General features: G+C 44.1%; 1 protein-coding gene across 18 annotated transcripts in view; it reads right to left on the bottom strand.

The window, feature by feature from the left end:
* RIMBP2 (RIMS binding protein 2) overlaps positions 1–18,806 on the bottom strand; it is an 813,871-nt gene that overhangs the window by 126,230 nt on the left and 668,835 nt on the right. For all 18 annotated transcript variants that reach the window (XR_012222753.1, XM_073557052.1, XM_073557055.1 and 15 more), the window contains one exon: positions 10,205–10,356. Coding sequence is in view for 17 of the 18 variants with exons in the window: in XM_073557052.1 (XP_073413153.1) it covers positions 10,205–10,356 (152 nt within the window). In the remaining variant the exon portion in view is untranslated. The remainder of the gene's footprint in view (positions 1–10,204; positions 10,357–18,806) is intronic.

The raw sequence follows: 18,806 nt of genomic DNA, 5'->3' as shown, positions 1-18,806 counted from the left end.
GCCCTTGTTCACATCTGGCAGCTGTCAATTTGCCTCCAACACTTTTCCTTTCACTTTTTCCCCATTATGTAGATAGGGGCAAAATTGTTTGGTGAATTGCAACACGCTGAGTTAAAATTTCGCCTCACAACATAGCCTATGACACTCTCGGGGTCCAGACGTGTGACTGTGCAAAATTTTGTGGCTGTAGCTGCGACGGTACGGATGCCAATCCCAGACATACACACATACAAACACACAAACATACACACACACATTGAGCTTTATATATATTTTTCATATGTTTAGTGTGACTCCAGCCTAAAGGTGTGTGATATTATCTTTCAGAGCGCGTCATGGCCATATAAAAAGTTTGAGGGGATGGATCGTTCTGACAGATGCCCTTTAAATATATAAATAGCTATCTGAAGAGCCCGGCGTTGCCTGGGAATAGTAACCAATTGTGGTTAGTTATAACAAATTATAATGATTATATTGCACATAAAAACCGTGCATCTAATCCTATCCTGTGTGATACTGACTACTGAGCCGTGTATCTAATCCTATTCTGTGTGATACTGTCTGCTGAGCAGTGTATCTAATACTATTAAGTAAAAAAAGGAGAGAAGCCAGCACTGCTTGTGGTCAGAAAGCAATACATAAAGTGCATATGCACATATTAATTTCTAGCTGTATTCAAAATGAGATATTTTGCAAAAAATTGATCAATCATTTGAGCCACCCCGTGGCGCCAAGGCAATCTCATGTGGGGCAGTCCTAATCTACGTTAATTATATTCGCTGTGCCATTGCGGCCTCCTACATGCATTAAAAGCAAGACCATATTGAATGCAGTCTGTACCTGAAACATTTCTGAATCACTCTCATGGAGCCAGAAAGAGCAAGTGCAGATAAAGGCCAACCAGGTCTGGATATAGACATCTCACGTTTAACCTCCACACCTGCCTGACCAGCAAACACAGATGAAGGGCGATACAGGTCCAGATACAGGTGCATAAATAAATAGAGCTTGGGGCAGGGCAGGGCTGCTGTGTGTGCACAGCAGCCTAGATCAATCACAGTGAACACAGAAAAAACGGCGAACATAACCCAGCGCGCACGGCAATAGTGGCAGTCAATCACAAACCAACATCAAGTAAAAAAAGGAGACAAGCCAGCGCTGCTTGTGGTCAGAACGCAATACATAAAGTGCATATGCACATATTAATTTCTAGCTGTATTCAAAATGAGATCTTTGGCAAAAAATTGATCAATCATTTGAGCCACCCCTCCGCGCCAAGGCAATCTCATGTGGGGCAGTCCTACTCTACGTTTTTTATATTCGCTGTGCCATTGTGGCCTCCTAAATGTATTAAAAGCAAGATCATATTGAATGCAATCTGTACCTGAAACATTTCTGAATCACTCCCTGTATCGCCCTTCATCTGTGTTTGCTGGTCAGGCAGGTGTGGAGGATAAACCTGAGATGTCTATATCCAGACCTGGTTGGCATTTATCTGCACTTGCTCTTTCTGGCTCCATGGGAGTGCCGGATCTGATTATTTGGCTGCAAAGCGAGTATCCCTTACCTTAAAGACAAGCGCTACCTTACACGCCCTTGTTCACATCTGGCAGCTGTCAATTTGCCTCCAACACTTTTCCTTTCACTTTTTCCCCATTATGTAGATAGGAGCAAAATTGCTTGGTGAATTGGAATGCGCGGGGTTAAAATTTTGCCTATGACACTCTCGGAGTCCAGACGTGTGACTGTGCAAAATTTTGTGGCTGTAGCTACGACAGTGCAGATGCCAATACATACATACACTTTTGCCCCATTATGTAGATAGTGTTAGGAACGGCGGAACGCACTAAATAAAAATAAATAATAAAGTGCGTTCGCCGCTCGGGGTCCACCGTGCAGTAGATGTTACACCGCAGCTAGGTAATGACAGACGAGCAATATGACGGTATAATGCGCACGGGTTAGACTTCACCCGAAGTGCGCAAAGCGGGCTCTGTTCACATACAGAGGCGCCGCAACATAAACATATTAAAACGCTGAGCCTGTTAGTGTCACAGACCACAGGGAAATGCACACACGGTATCTGGTCACAGGAGCAGGACCCAAGGCAGAGGAGCTGCGTCCGTCTAGACCTACCGTGTGTGCGGCGTCGCTACTGCGGATGCCAAGGAGGGCTGCAACTGCAGCGCGGCGTAGGGCACAGCCGCTAGTCGACAAAGCTAGGAAGCAGGCGCAATGTCGAACGCTAGAGTAGAGGTGCGGTGTGCACAGTGGCCTAAGGCTTGCCACTGACTGACGCTGACTGCTGCACTAATTCCCTATCCACATGCGTAATATCAGAGGGAAGGGGTTTCAAATGAGTCAGTCACCAGAGTCATACATCCGTCACCACACATTAGCTTGAAAAGTCTATACTAGCACCTGGCAGAACGGTCATGCACACTTTTTATAGCCATGCGGGACCTTCCAGATCTCCGAGATGGACCAATGAGATGTGGAGCAGGACCTGGGCACATGACTCCCGATCTCCAATGGGAGATCGCCTCGTGAGCATGCCCAGTAGGAGCACAGAGGAACTTAGTCTTTTGAGCGGTCTACTGCAAAGTAATCTTCTCTGCAGTAGATAGACAGCAGGAGACCGCAGAATGTGAGGCTCTGGATTCCTGCAGAGCAGGCGCAGAAACCAAATGCGCCTGGCACTAAGCTCCACTTGTGGCTACCACTGTCAGCACTCTGTTCCCCAGGATAACAGGGCCCTGCAATGGCCAAACTCTGTGCCGCTAGGCAAGACCATTACCCCCCCTCCTAGGGCCCCCTCTCCTCTGAGCCCTCCAATCCACCACCTTGTGCCCATCAGAGGCATAGGTCTCAGACTCGTCCGAAGGCAAGTCTGATGTCCCGGTAGATGACACGGAAAACCGGGACACGTGGAAGATATCAGAGGCGGCAAGATTGCCAGGTTTAAGAAGGGACACGTGGGAGACAACGGGAGCGGCAAGACCGCCCGGAGCATAGGTTTGAAGTGGAACGCCGCGGTGAGTCGGCGGACGTTTCCACTCTCTGTTTAAGGAGGCTATCCCGAGCCCATGAGGCGCATGCCCGAATATATTTTTTAATGTCCCGAGCCCTGTGCGGCCACCAATACGACCCTGCCAGGAGTTTTGTGGTCTGCATGTAGCCACAGTGACCACCCGCCCTGGACGCGTGTCCCACGCGAGAACCTTCGGCCGAAGGCGAGGGGGGACAAAGGTCTTGCCTAGCGGCACAGAGTTTGGCCATTGCAGGGCCCTGATATCCTGGGGAACAGAGTACTGACAGTGGTAGCCGCAAGTGGAGCTTAGTGCCAGACGTGCCTCGAGACTGGCGGGAGACACCTCCATGGGCTCTGGGAGTGAACACTCTGGCTCGAGTGATTCCAGAGGTTCAAAGAGGTTGGGAGCCGGAGTAACCCTCCGTCTGGATTGAGCACGCTCCAACTCATGCTCCGAGAAACGGAGATCAATGCGGGTGGCAATGGCAATCAGCTCCTCCAGACTTGCAGGAACCTCTCTGGTAGATAGAGCATCCTTAACATGCTCAGCTAAACCTCTCCAAAACACAGGGATGAGGGCTCTATCAGACCACTCCAGCTCGGAAGCCAGTGTCCGAAAATGAACTGCACACTGGCTGACCGAGAGGGATCCCTGAGTTAATGCAAGGAGCTGAAGAGAGGTATCGTGTGTGACCCGTGGTTCCAGGAAAACCTGCTTGATAGATGTTAAGAACTGAGCAGCTGTCCGATCCTCAGGGTCACCACGCTCCCACAGTGGCGTGGCCCACTCCAACGCCCTGCCCGGTAGAAGGGAAATAATAAACCCCACCTTAGCCCGTTCCGCAGGGAATCGCGCAGCCAGTAACTCCAACTGGATAGACCACTGGCTCACGAAACCCCTACAGGAAGCGCAATTGCCAGAAAATTTATCGGGCAACGGGAGGCGGGAAACTGTCGCCGCAGGGGAGGACGTGGACATACGTGAAACCGCCTCTGCGATCGCCTGTACAGCAGCCTCCGAAGACTTCGCTGCTGAGATAACACTCTCAAGAGTAGCCAACCGGCCCTCTAGCTGGCGAATGCACTAAAGGAGTTGCTGCTGATCTGCCATTACTAGCCAGACCCTGGCGCTAGTGTAATGTTAGGAACGGCGGAACACACTAAATAAAAATAAATAATAAAGTGCGTCCGCCGCTGGAGGTCCACCGTGCAGTAGATGTTACACCGCTGCTAGGTAATGACAGACGAGCAATATGGCGGTATAATGCGCACGGGTTAAACTTCACCCGAAGTGCGCAAAGCGGGCTCTGTTCACACACAGAGGCGCCGCAACATAAACATACGAAAACACTGAGCCAGTTAGTGTCAAAGACCACAGGGAAATGCACACACGGTATCTGGTCACAGGAGCAGGACCCAAGGCAGAGGAGCTGCGTCCGTCTAGACCTACCATGTTTGTGGCGTCGCTACTGCAGACGCCAAGTAGGGCTGCACTTAAGCGCGGCGTAGGGCACAGCCGCTAGTCGACAAAGCTAGGAAGCAGGCGCAATGTCGGACGCTAGAGTAGAGGTGCGGTGTGCACAGTGGTCTAAGGCTTGCCACTGACTGGTGCTGACTGCTGCACTAATTCCCTATCCACATGCGTAATATCAGAGGGAAGGGGTTTCAAACGAGTCAGTCACCAGAGTCATACATCCGTCACCACACATTAGCTTGAAAAGTCTATACTAGCGCCTGGCCGAACGGTCATGCGCACTTTTTATAGCCATGCGGGACCTTCCAGATCTCCGAGATGGACCAATGAGATGTGGAGCAGGACCTGGGCACATGACTCCCGATCTCCAATGGGAGAACGCCTTGTGAGCATGCCCAGTAGGAGCACAGAGGAACTTAGTCTCTGGAGCGGTCTGCTGCAAAGTAATCTTCTCTGCAGTAGATAGACAGCAGGAGACCGCAGAATGTGAGGCTCTGGATTCCTGCAGAGCAGGTGCAGAAACCAGATGCCTAACAGATAGGGGCAAAATTGTTTGGTGATTTGGAACATGCAGAGTTAAAATTTCATCTCACAACACAGCCTATGACGCTCTCGGGGTGCAGACGTGTGACTGTGCAAAATTTTTTGGCTGTAGCTACGACGGTGCAGATGCCAATACATACATACACTTTTTCCCCATTATGTAGATAGGGGTAAAATTGTTTGGTGAATTGGAACGCGTGGGGTTAAAATTTCACCTCACAACATAGCCTATGACGCTCTCGGGGTCCAGACGTGTGACTGTGCCAAATTTTGTGGCTGTAGCTGCGACGGTGCGGATGCCAATCTCGGACATACACACACACATACATACATACACACATACATACAGTCATATGTTAAAGTTTGGGCACCCCTATTAATGTTAACCTTTTTTCTTTATAACAATTTTGGTTTTTGCAACAGCTATTTCAGTTTCATATATCTAATAACTGATGGGCTCAGTTATATTTGTGGATTCAAATGAGGTTTATTGTACTAACAGAAAATGTGCAATCTGCATTTTAACAAAATTTGACCGGTGCAAAAGTATGGGCAACTCAACATAAAAGTGACATTAATATTTCGTAGATCCTCCTTTTGCAAAAATAACAGCCTCTAGTCGCTTCCTGTAGCTATTAATGAGTTCCTGGATCCTGGATGAAGGTATTTGTGACCATTCCTGTTTACAAAACAATTCCAGTTCAGTTAAGTTTGATGGTCGCCGAGCATGGACAGCCCGCTTCAAATCATCCCACAGATGTTCAATGATATTCAGGTCTGGGGACTGGGATGGCCATTCCAGAACATTGTAATTGTTCCTCTGCATGAATGCCTGAGTAGATTTGGAGCGGTGTTTTGGATCATTGTCTTGCTGAAATATCCATCCCCTGCATAACTTCAACTTCGTCACTGATTCTTGCACATTATTGTCAAGAATCTGCTGATACTGAGTTGAATCCATGCGACCCTCAACTTTAACAAGATTCCCGGTGCCGGCATTGGCCACACAGCCCCAAAGCATGATGGAACCTCCACCAAATTTTACTGTGGGTAGCAAGTGTTTTTCTTGGAATGCTGTGTTTTTTAGCCTCCATGCATAACGCCTTTTTGTATGACCAAACAACTCAATCTTTGTTTCATCAGTCCACAGGCCCTTCTTCCAAAATGTAACTGGCTTGTCCAAATGAGCTTTTGCATATCTCAGGCAACTCTGTTTGTGGCGTGCTTGCAGAAACGGCTTCTTTCGCATCACTCTCCCATACAGCTTCTCCTTGTGCAAAGTGCGCTGTATTGTTGACCGATGCACAGTGACAGCATCTGCAGCAAGATGATGCTGCAGGTCTTTGGAGGTGGTCTGTGGATTGTCCTTGACTGTTCTCACCATTCTTCTTCTCTGCCTTTCTGATATTTTTCTTGGCCTGCCACTTCTGGGCTTTACAAGAACTGTACCTGTGTTCTTCCATTTCCTTACTATGTTCCTCACAGTGGAAACTGACAGGTTAAATCTCTGAGACAACTTTTTGTATCCTTCCCCTGAAAAGCTATGTTGAATAATCTTTGTTTTCAGATCATTTGAGAGTTGTTTTGAGGAGCCCATGATGCCACTCTTCATAGGAGAATCAAATAGGAGAACTACTTGCAAGTGGCCACCTTAAATACCTTTTCTCATGATTTGATACACCTGGCTATGAAGTTCAAAGCTCAATGAGGTTACAAAACCAATTTAGTGCTTCAGGAAGTCAGTAAAAAGTAGTTAGGAGTGTTCAAATCAAGAAAATGATAAGGGTGCCCATACTTTCGCACCGGTCAAATTTTGTTTAAATGCAGATTGCACATTTTCTGTTAGTACAGTAAACCTCATTTGAATCCAGAAATATAACTGAGTCCATCAGTTATTAGATATATGAAACTGAAATAGCTGTTGCAAAAACCAAAATTGTTATAAAGAAAAAAGGTTAACATTAATAGGGGTGCCCAAACTTTAACATATGACTGTACATATATACACACTCACATTGATCTTTATATATTAGATAAAGGTTTATAAATGGTCAATCTATTTTTTAAGTAAAACTGTGTCATTAAATGCATACAGAAAATGTTTATTTAAATTTTAACTTCCTTAATATTAAGGAATCACCTATAGTTTCTAATCTACACATTAACGTCCATTCATATTTATGTTTTTTTGTTTTCTACTAACTCCAAAGCAGATGTTTAACCTCTTATTTATTTGCTGAAGTACGCAGAACAAGCCATTACAAGTCAGCCTTCACCATTTTGTGAATAATCCTTAATCAGTTAAAGGGATTCTAGAGTATTTTAGGACAACATCCAAATGGTATATTGCCGTATATTTACACAAGGCAAATTTGTTGCAAGAATTTCTGCAAATGAAAACCAATTCCATTCATCTGAACAGGGTTGATTCAGTGCCTGGCATTTTGATTTCTGTAAGAACTATTCAGGTAAATGAGAAAATTGTAAAAATATCTACACTGAATCTTGTGCAAGACAATATGCCCTAAAGTTATGTTTACACTGCATCTTTTTCTGCCTTGTTTTTATTAACGGATTCAATAGAAAATGGCCTAAAAACCCCAACAAAACGATAAAGAGTCCTATTATTTTAATTTTAGCCCTTTTAGAGATAATGCCATCTTCAACTTGCTTAACTGTTCACAATAACAGTAATTTTGACCAGAGGTACCCAATCTTTTACATGCCACTGAACTATATGGCAAGGTTTTTTAAATAAATGCTGCAATATAACACAACACCTGTGCTAGAGAGCAAATCTAACCAGCAGCTATGGACCATTCACTGCTCTCCCCTATTATTGCATTTAAATGTGTCTTGTTTAGTCCTTAAAGTGGTTGGGTACCCACAAGTTTTTTGTTTGCCTAATTGCATGTATTTGGGCTAAAGTTTTGGCCTGCGAATCACATACGAGTCACATGCTATCCACATCCTAATTGGAGTAAGGGTTTAGGAATTATAGCTCTTTAATATGTAGCTGCCTCTTTTTAAAAGTAATTATACAATCATCTCAAATACTTTAAAGTTGGCTTCAAGGGTAATTCCCTCATTAATTCAGCTCCAATTGAGGATGTAAAAGGTTGGAAGCTGATTCCAGGTGTGGAATTTGCATTTGGAAGTTATTGCTGTGACCCCACAACATGCGGTCAAAGGAAATCTTAATGGAAGAGAAACAGACTATCATTAGACTGAAAAAAGAAGAAGTGGCCAAATCAACAGTTTGGAACATTCTGCAAAAAAAAGAGCCCACTGAAAAACTTGGGAACTCAAAAGGCTGGGAAGTCCTAAGAAGACAACAGTGGTGGATAATCACAAAATGCTTTCCATGATGAAGAAAAAACACTGAACACTCTCCAGGAAGTAGCTGTTTCAGTATCTAAGCCTACCATCAAGAGAATACTTCATGAGAGCAAATACAGAGTCTTCCTCAAATGTGCAAACCATTTTTCAGCCTTAAAAATAGAAAGGCCAGATCAGACTTTGCCAAAAAAAAGCCAGCCCAGTTCTCGAAAAGCATCAATTTATATCAGAATGATGGGCAGAAGAAGAACATATTGAGAATACTTGGAAGGGCTCGATTCAAAGCATACCATATCCTCTGTAAAACATGGTGGAGGCAGTGTGATGGCATGGAAATGCATGGCTTCAAATGGTACTGGGTCCCTAGTGTTTATCCATGATCTCAGTGAAGACTGAACCAGCTGGATGAATTCGGAAGTGTACAAGACTATACTTTTTGCTCTGATTCAACAAAAATGCAGAAATGTTGATTGGATGGTGCTTCATAGTACAGATGGACAATGACCCCAACCTACTATGAAAGCAACCCAGGAGTTTTGAAGGCAAATAAATTGAATTTTCTGCAATAGCCAAGTCAATCACCAGATCTCAACCTCATCGAGCATGCATTTTGTTAGGCGTCGGATTCCTGCGGCTGCACAGCGGGAATCCAGAGCCATACATCGAGCGGTCTCCCATTCCTTTCTGACCGCTCAGGGACCTGCACAGCAGTCTCGGCGATCCGGGCGCCCTGCTCGGACCAGCTCTCTGGGTCTGTATGTTGCTGCCACCTCTGGACCAGCAATGGTAGCGCAGCCTGCTTTGCAGGAAACCACTCCAGAGGCTAAGTCCTCTTGCAGCGCTACTGGGCATGCCCACGAGTCGATCTCCCATTGACGGTCAGTGGAGTGGAGGCACGCTTGCATGGGGTACCCCTGAATGTGGTGTCTGATCTGAAGTGCCTCCACAAAAAACTGACCGTCACATCCAAGCATAAACTCTTTGTGAGGGGTGGTGGCCCTGCTGTGATTAACTTTCTGACTGAGCACTCCACCTTTTATCCTCAGGCATTTTTAATCACAGCAGGACCACCACCCCTCCACAGAGATATAGATTTCAGTCTAAGGAGAGGATTTACATAGGTTCCCATACAGATGAAGACTTTAGTCTAAGTGAGGATTGGCATTAGGTTAAGGTCCTGGAAAATGAGAAACGCCTTACCGTGGCTTACAGGTACACATAAATTGGCCATTTTATGTGCTAGGGGAGGATTAGTCCTGGGAAATCAACTCTCCCCATCACTGACTAGTCACCCACTAATTTGCACATTACAAACACAGTTTTAAAATTCATTTTATGGTCATTCAACAATTACTAAGCCTCAAAGGCTTGGTAGATATAAAGTGCAACAAAGACATGGTGTTGGAGGGGGGGGGTAGAGCAGATGAATGGTTGGTTTATGCAAAAAAAAGTTAGTGACTGAAACCCTAATTACAAGGTCCACCCACCAATGGTTGCCAGATTTCTCTGAATACTGTACATAGGGAAAAACTATCAATTAGGCTATGGAGAAGATAGTGCACTACCACGATACAGCAAATAAACTTAGATTTTAAACCTACCTCAAGACATTTCTTATATAATGTATTATGTATATAAAATGTAACTTATTCTGAAGTCCCACTTGTTTATCTCACAGTTGACTGGATGAAGTGGCTACAACTGTATTCACCTCTGTGCTGAGAGTTAGGCAATTAAAGGAATGTATTTAAAAAAACATTTCATGGCTCATATTTGAGAAACACTGTAAAAAAATTATTATCTTAGCTAGTTTTTACCTTTTGTCCTTTAGAATACACTGCAAAGCCAGTCACATTTGCTCCATTGGAGGTTCCTGTTGGAGAAAGCACTGGGGGTCTCCATGTAACCAGCAGTGTAACGGGGTTAGGTCCAGGATGCACAGTAACTTCTTCGGGCGCAATAGGAGGACCTGTGATTAAAAATAAGATTATTTTTTTGCATCAAGATGTTAATTTTTGAACACTTCTCTAATAAAACATTATTCATTTTATTTTATATAACTTACCATACATGGTGCTAGGAATTAAAGGAGATGTCTGAAACTTTATATCTATGGTCTATCCTTAGGATAGATAATATCAGATTGGGGGGTGCATTGTGAATTCTCCTTTACATTTCTTTAATATAAATAAACTGTGGAGTTTGATAAAATATTAATATGTTTGGTAGCAAGTATAAAACCTAACAGTTACATCTTCTGTATAAATAGATATAAAGCAGTAGGAAAGGATAGATAGAATTAGTGTTGTCCGTTAAGTCCACAGGCCCTGCAGTGGCGAGGTGCCTAACAAACTAGTGTGGCTGTCCCTGTCACTACCAAGTGGAGTGACAGGGACAGTCACACTAGTTTGTTAGGCACCTCGCCACTGCAGGGCCTGTGGACTTAACGGACAACTCTAATTCTATATATCCTTTCCTACTGCTTTATATCTATTTGACTCCCCTGATGAATCCCCACCATTGGGGAAGAAACGCGTAGGGAGCTTCTGTCTATTTTTCCTTTTATCAGTGGGGATGTCCACTACAGGATCCACTTGGGGCCTGTCCTTCTTAGGACAGGAGTAACACTGGGGCACGACAGGGAGTGTAGGGGAATACTTTACATTAACACTGGTTTTCTCATGTCTCAGCTCCCCATGAGTGGATCGTCTCTCCAGCAGGATACGCCCTGATGCTGGAATGCTATATCTAATACCAATGGTGAGACCAAACCATTTTTTATTGAGCACTGGTTCACATGAGCACTTTTTTGTAATGTTTTTGTGTGTTATGTCCTTTCAATGGTTCATTAAAGGTTATGTTTTAATTGACTTTATGTGGGATACTCTCTAGGCTGTGTGCAACTTTCATCCATGACACCTCTGTACTTGGCCACATTCATGTTTCCTTCAAATGCAACCAGTCGTCCTGTCCCTGCAGCTGAAAAACACCCCCATAGCATGATGCTGCCACCACATTTCACTGTTGGGATTGTATTGGGCAAGTGATGAGCAGTGCCTGGTTTTCTCCACACATACCACTTAGAATTATCACCAAAAAGTTCTAGCTTCGTCTCATCAGACCAGAGCATCTTATTTCTCATAGTCTGGGAGTCCTTCACGTGTTTTTTAGCAAACTCTATGCGGGCTTTCATATGTCTGGTACTGAGGAGAGGCTTCCGTTGGGCCATTCTGCCATAAAGGCCCGTCTGGTGGAGGGCTGCAGTGATAGTTGACTTTGTGGAACTTTCTCCCATCTCCCTACTACATTTGTGGAGCTCAGCCACAGTGATCTTTGGGCTCTTCTTTACCTCTCTCATCAAGGCTCTTCTCCCACGATTGCTCAGTTTGGCTGGACAGCCAGGTCTAGGAAGACTTCTGGTGGTCCCAAACGTCTTCTATTTAAGGATTATGGAGGCCACTGTACTCTTAGGAACCTTGAGTACTGCGGAAATTCTTTTGTAACCTTGGTCATATCTGCGCTGTGCCACAATTCTGTCTCTGAGCTCCTTCGCCAGTTCCTTTGAGCTCTTGATTTTCATTTGGTCTGACATGCACTGTGAGCTGTGAGGTCGCCGTAGCATGAGCCCTCCCCCCCGCAGCCACTCACAGCGTCGCTTGCCTGCTCTCTTCTCTGTTCACAGGACCTGTGATGAGGTCACAGGAGGGGAGGAGTCAGGGGTCACATGATCAGGAGCCTTTGTCCAGACCCCTGATCATGTGACCCCTGACTCCGCCCCCTCTTGTGACCTCATCACAGGTCCTGTGCGCTCAGCCTTGCCTCTTGGTGTCTGCAAGACTCTGCTGTGCTGCTGTCATGGTGCTGGATGAGGTAAGTATGTGTAGGGTCAGGAGGGGTTTTGCAGGGTAGATTTCGCAGAGCTGTGTGTGTATGAGGTGTACGGAGAGGAGCTGTGAGTGTACGAGGTGTATGGAGTGGAGCCATGTGTGTACGAGGTGTACGGAGCGGAGCCGTGTGTGTACGAGGTGTACGGAGCGGAGCCGTGTGTGTACGAGGTGTACGGAGCGGAGCCGTGTGTGTACAAGGTGTACAGAGCGGAGCCGTGTGTGTACAAGGTGTACAGAGCGGAGCCGTGTGTGTACGAGGTGTACGGAGCGGAGCCGTGTGTGTTCGAAGTGGAGCCGTGTGTATGAGGTGTGCAGAGCAGCGTGAGTACGAGGTGTACGGAGCGGAGCCGCGTGTGTATGAGGTGTACGGAGAGGAGCTGCACGTGTACGAGGTGTACAGAGAGGAGCCGTGTGTGTACGGAGCGGAGCCGTGTGTGTACTTGGTGTACGGAGCGGAGCCGTGTGTGTATGGGGTATGTGGAGTGGAGCCGTGTCTGTACGGAGTGAAGCCATATGTATACGGGATGTACGGAGCGGAGCCAAGTGTGTACGAAGCATACAAAGTGGGCTTTACCCACGGACACAGGAGTACATGGCGGAGTCCCGAGGAGCATTTTAAAACACACACATGACGTTCCACCTGAAGTGATGTGCTGGAAGCTGACCGTAAATGAGGTAATTTCATGAGGAGATTGTGACGGAACCAGGAATGCTTCAGATCCATCACCATGTCCTCCTCCAACAGCGCAGACAGCAGGATCGCCTTGGAATCACGGTTGCCGGCCAAGTGAGCGGATCATGATATGTCCTGCATCGGGAGGCTCAGGTGGGCACTACAATGGGAGCCGGGCTGCTAGAGTATGTTTATAGAATCTTTCTTTATTTCTTTCTCTCTTTTTTCTTTCTTTCTCTGTTCTTTCTTTCTCATTCTCTGTTCTGTCTTTCCCTCATTTTCTTTCTCTCTCTGTTCTTTCTTTCTCTCTCTCTTTCTTTTTTCTTTCTTTCACCTCTTTTTTTCTTTTTCTTTCCTCTCTTTCTTTCTCTCTGTTCTTTCTTTCTTTTCTTCACATCTTTCTTTCTCTCTCTGTTCTTTCTTTGTCTCTCTCTGTTCTTTCTTTCTTCTTTCTTTCTTTCTTTCTTTCTTTCCCCTCTTTCTTTCTCTCTCTGTTCTTTCTTCTTTCTCTCTCTGTTCTTTCTTTCTCTCTCGCTCTCCTTTCTCTATTTTTTCTTTTTTATCTCTCTCTGTTTTCTCTCTTCCTTAGTGCCAGTCAGTGTGCCCATAATGCCAGCCACTGTGCCCTCAGTACCAGTCAGTGTGATCAGCAGTGCTAAATGGGTGCACGCCACAGTCTTTATCCCTCTTTCCCTTCTTCAAAAGTTGGGAGGTATGATAGGGGAAGCTATGACCAGGGGGTCTGGTTGCCCAATGGATAGCAGTTCTGCCAGGAATTCTGTCACCATGCGTACAAAAGGGGACAGAGCTTTGGGAGGAGTACTGTACCTAAAAGCAATAAATAGGACTGAGCTGAAATACTGGGCACAGCTCTGACTACATGTTATATAGTCGTGTTAATCTCCTCTCACTTCTTGTAACCTACAAGTGTACAAAGATATTATATAGTCACCATGTGACTAGTGGGCCTGTTTACTTCAAATGCCAGGGCTGAATTTTAGTCCCAGTCCGGCCCTGTGTGAGGTCTTATATAGACAGGCGTGTGCCTTTACAAATCAAGTCCTATCAGTTTAATTAAACACAGCTGGACTCCAAAGAAGGAGAAGAACCATCTTACGGAGGATCACAAGGAAATGGACAGCATGTGACTTAAATATGAGTGTCTGAGTAAAGGGTCTGAATAATTATGACCATGTGATATTTCAGGGGTTTTTTTAATTAAATTTGCAAAAATTTCTACATTTCTATTTTTTTTCAGTCAAGATGGGGTGCAGAGTGTACATTAATGAGAAAAAAATGAACTTTTTTGAATTTACCAAATGTCTGCAATGAAACAAATAGTGAAAAATTTAAAGAGGTCTAAATACTTTCCGTACCCACTGTACGGACTATAGTCAAGTACCCAAAATTTAAAGAGGTCTAAATACTTTCCGTACCCACTGTACGGACTATAGTCAAGTACCCAAAATTTAAAGAGGTCTAAATACTTTCCGTACCCACTGTACGGACTATAGTCAAGTACCCACTTGACTATTTCCTGAAATCTTATTTTTCTCTTCCACACTTTTTATGGCATCAAAGGTATTTCGGGTGTCATGGATCCAAATTCATGGATCAAAACAGTGTTGCTGTTCCTACAAATGATACTGCAGATACTAAAACACTAGTATGCATGTTGCTTTGCCTGGGGCTTTAACAAGCACCACCACCATTAGGACTCATACTGATCTGCATTTAAAACAGATGAGTGCAATCAGATAAAAAAAATCGGATTGTACTCTGACTAATGTTATTGAATGATAATGTGTTTATCTGTTATTTTTTTTCTCAGCTCAGATCGGACTGAGGAAAAAATTGCGATTTTTATGCACCCATCTCATAGGAAACCCAACATTTGATCAGCCAGGTACAGTAAATTCACAGAGTGAATTGTCATAACAGAATAGCTGGAATAGATATATACATAGAATAGACAGAAAGATGTCAGTGACATATATCATTAGTGCAGTGCGTGTGTAGTTTAATGTACATGTATTTAGCTAAAATATAAATAAAAATACAAAAAATAGTGTGGGGTCCTCCTTATTTTTCTTAACCCGCTGAGGGAAAGCAGACAGCTGGGGGCTGGTGTTATTATTCTGGGAAGGGGCCACTATTCATGTGTTCCCCAGCTTATTAATATTAGCTCCCAGCTGTATGCGTAGCCTTTATTGGTTATTAAAAAGGGGGTACCCCCAAAAAAAATTACTACACCAGCCCCCATCTGTCTGCTTTCCCTCAGCTGGTTAAGAAAAAAAAGTGGGGGACCCCACATCATTTTTTTCTTTTCTTTTTTAAGTAGCGAAATACTTGTACAGTAATCAACACATGAAAAGCACTGATTATATATCTCACTGACATATTTCTATTTATATCTGTATTTAAGATTATTTCATTGGTTAGAAAACTAGCTTTAAAATGAGACAGAGAATTACAGTATATAAAAGCTGATGTTAAAAATGCATTGTATATGGATTGCATAAGCATATCATAAGGCTGGTAGGTGAGAAAAATCGCATTGTACTTGCATTACACTCGTCCTGCTTTTCAGGGACAACAACGGACTGATTTTAATTTACTCTGATGAGTGTGAACTTTTAGGCCGGGATCACACATGAGAAAAACTCGGATGAGTCTCCCATCTTAATACCCGGCACTTCCGCCGGCACTCGGATGGGAGCATGCGGCTGCATAGAAAGACATGCAGCCGTACGCTCCGCTTCCAAATGCCGGCGGCAGTGCCGGATATTGAGATGTGACACTGAACCGAGTTTCTCGCATGTGTGATCCCAGCCTATATGTGATTTCCTGAAAAAAACAAAAACTTTAAAACAGTGGTTGAGTCTTTCAGGGCACCGAAAGACTATTTTGCTCTGGATCCACAAGACATACCCCAAGAATTAGAGACAGCATTTGCATATGCATATTCAGTGCTTAGTGATTTCATTTAATCACAAGACCAATATGTTAGAAAACAAGTGAAGAAGGTTATAATCAATCAGAATTATGGGCGATAAATATAATATTAATTAGTATACAGTGCCTACAAGATTCAACCCCCTGCAGATTTAGTAGGTTTACACATTCGGAATTAACTTGGCATTGTGACATTTGGACTGTAGATCAGCCTGGAAGTGTGAAATGCACTGCAGCAAAAAAGAATGTTATTTCTTTGTTTAATTTTTTTTTAAATTGTGAAAAGTTTATTCAGAGGGTCATTTATTATTCAGCCCCTCAAACCACCAGAATTCTGTTTGGTTCCCCTAAAGTATTAAGAAGTATTTCAGGCACAAAGAACAATGAGCTTCACATGTTTGGATTAATTATCTCTTTTTCCAGCCTTTTCTGACTATTTAAGACCCTCCCCAAACTTGTGAACTGCACTCATACATGGTCAACATGGGAAAGACAAAGGAGCATTCCAAGGCCATCAGAGACAAGATCGTGGAGGGTCACAAGGCTGGCAAGGGATACAAAACCCTTTCCAAGGAGTTGGGCCTACCTGTCTCCACTGTTGGGAGCATCATCCGGAAGTGGAAGGCTTATGGAACTACTGTTAGCCTTCCACGGCCTGGACAGCCTTTGAAAGTTTCCTCCCGTGCCGAGGCCAGGCTTGTCCGAAGAGTCAAGGCTAACCCAAGGACAACAAGGAAGGAGCTCCGGGAAGATCTCATGGCAGTGGGGACATTGGTTTCAGTCAATACCATAAGTAACGTACTCCACCGCAATGGTCTCCGTTCCAGACGAGCCCGTGAGGTACCTTTACTTTCAAAGCGTCATGTCAAGGCTCGTCTACAGTTTGCTCATGATCACTTGGAGGACTCTAAGACAGACTGGTTCAAGGTTCTCTGGTCTGATGAGACCAAGATCGAGATCTTTGGTGCCAACCACACACGTGACGTTTGGAGACTGGATGGCACTGCATACGACCCCAAGAATACCATCCCTACAGTCAAGCATGGTGGTGGCAGCATCATGCTGTGGGGCTGTTTCTCAGCCAAGGGGCCTGGCCATCTGGTCCGCATCCATGGGAAGATGGATAGCACGGCCTACCTGGAGATTTTGGCCAAGAACCTCCGCTCCTCCATCAAGGATCTTAAGATGGGTCGTCATTTCATCTTCCAACAAGACAACGACCCAAAGCACACAGCCAACAAAACCAAGGCCTGGTTCAAGAGGCAAAAAATCAAGGAGTTGGAGTGGCCTAGTCAGTCTCCTGACCTTAACCCAATTGAAAACTTGTGGAAGGAGCTCAAGATTAAAGTCCACATGAGACACCCAAAGAACCTAGATAACTTGGAGATCTGCATGGAGGAGTGGGCCAAGATAACTCCAGAGACCTGTGCCGGCCTGATCAGGTCTTATAAAAGACGATTATTAGCTGTAATTGCAAACAAGGGTTATTCCACAAAATATTAAACCTAGGGGTTGAATAATAATTGACCCACACTTTTATGTTTAAAATTTATTAAAATTTAACTGAGCAACATAACTTTTTGGTTTGTAAGATTTATGCATCTGTTAATAAATCCTGCTCTTGTGTGAAGTTTGAAGGCTCTAACTTATTTGCATCTTATCAAACCTGCTAAATCTGCAGGGGGTTGAATACTACTTGTAGGCACTGTATACTGTATGTAGGTGAAAGTGAGTTTGTTCCTGACAGAGTAGGTCCCGTCAGCAAAGAAACCGCTGAACAAGGATCTGTTTAATGTGGGATCGATGGCCGAGTATAACTACGGTAAAGACAACCTAAAATGGAAATAGACGACTGATGCCAGGATCCCTATAAGGTAGATACATCTGCAATCCGGGATCTATGTTTTTGCAGGATTTTAGCAGAGTTTAATAGTGATTTACATTAGGAAATAGGAGCAGTTTATGGTTCACTGGACACAGAGATCCAGACTCGGTGCTGTGGGAAAATAACACATTAGCCGCAATGCTGGCGCTTTATACTGCCATACATTCATTATGTATACCCATGATGGAGAGCGCCTTGTGTTATACATTACTATAATTACATGTTTCTTAAATTTGATTTTAAACTTTCGGTGAAAAGATTACGGTATTTTCTAAGCTAAGCTTCCCTGCAGTGCACGATCTCGTGCCTGGTACCATATTTGGCTCCATAACACGTTTGTAATTGTCTCTGGTTGGGATAATACCTCAATTAACGAAGCAGAGTGAGAGGCTCCAAGAAGAAGATGTAACACAAAATAAAAAAAAATAGGCCAAAAAAGAATCAATTACAGAGACAAGAAAATCTGCCAATTATCAAAACATAACTTGGAAGTGTCACTAGCAAATCTTGCTATATAATTCAGTGAGAAGAAAAAATCTAGTCTAAACATTTACCAAAATTAACAAATATCAACATTTAACAGATTTGCTGGCAAGAGCGGAATAATCACATCCAATACATAAATATGAGCTTCTAAGGAATTTAAAGAAAATGTCATATCTTTATATGAGACTCTAAAAAGTAGACTAAGGCCATGTGCACACATTGAGTATTTGGTGATTTTCTTACCTCAGTATTTGTAAGCCAAAACCAGGAGAGGAACTATCAGAGGAAAAGCATAATAGAAACACGTCACCACTTCTGGATTTATCACCCACTCCTGGTTTTGGCTTACAGATACTAAGGTAAAAAACTCACCAAATACTGAAAGTGTGTATGTGGCCTAAGGCAGGAGTCACACTAGCGATTTTAAAATCGGTCCGATTTTGTTCCTGCAAAGTCGGACGAGCGTAATGCGAGTGTCATGCGTTTTTCATGCGAGTACAATCTGATATTTTACACCAAGCATCAGATTTACA

Source organism: Dendrobates tinctorius, unplaced genomic scaffold, assembly GCF_039654945.1.
Source record: "Dendrobates tinctorius isolate UK_male_01 unplaced genomic scaffold, ASM3965494v1 ptg000243l, whole genome shotgun sequence".
Classification (NCBI taxonomy): domain Eukaryota; kingdom Metazoa; phylum Chordata; class Amphibia; order Anura; family Dendrobatidae; genus Dendrobates; species Dendrobates tinctorius.
This window is presented reverse-complemented; position numbering and strand designations above follow the sequence as displayed.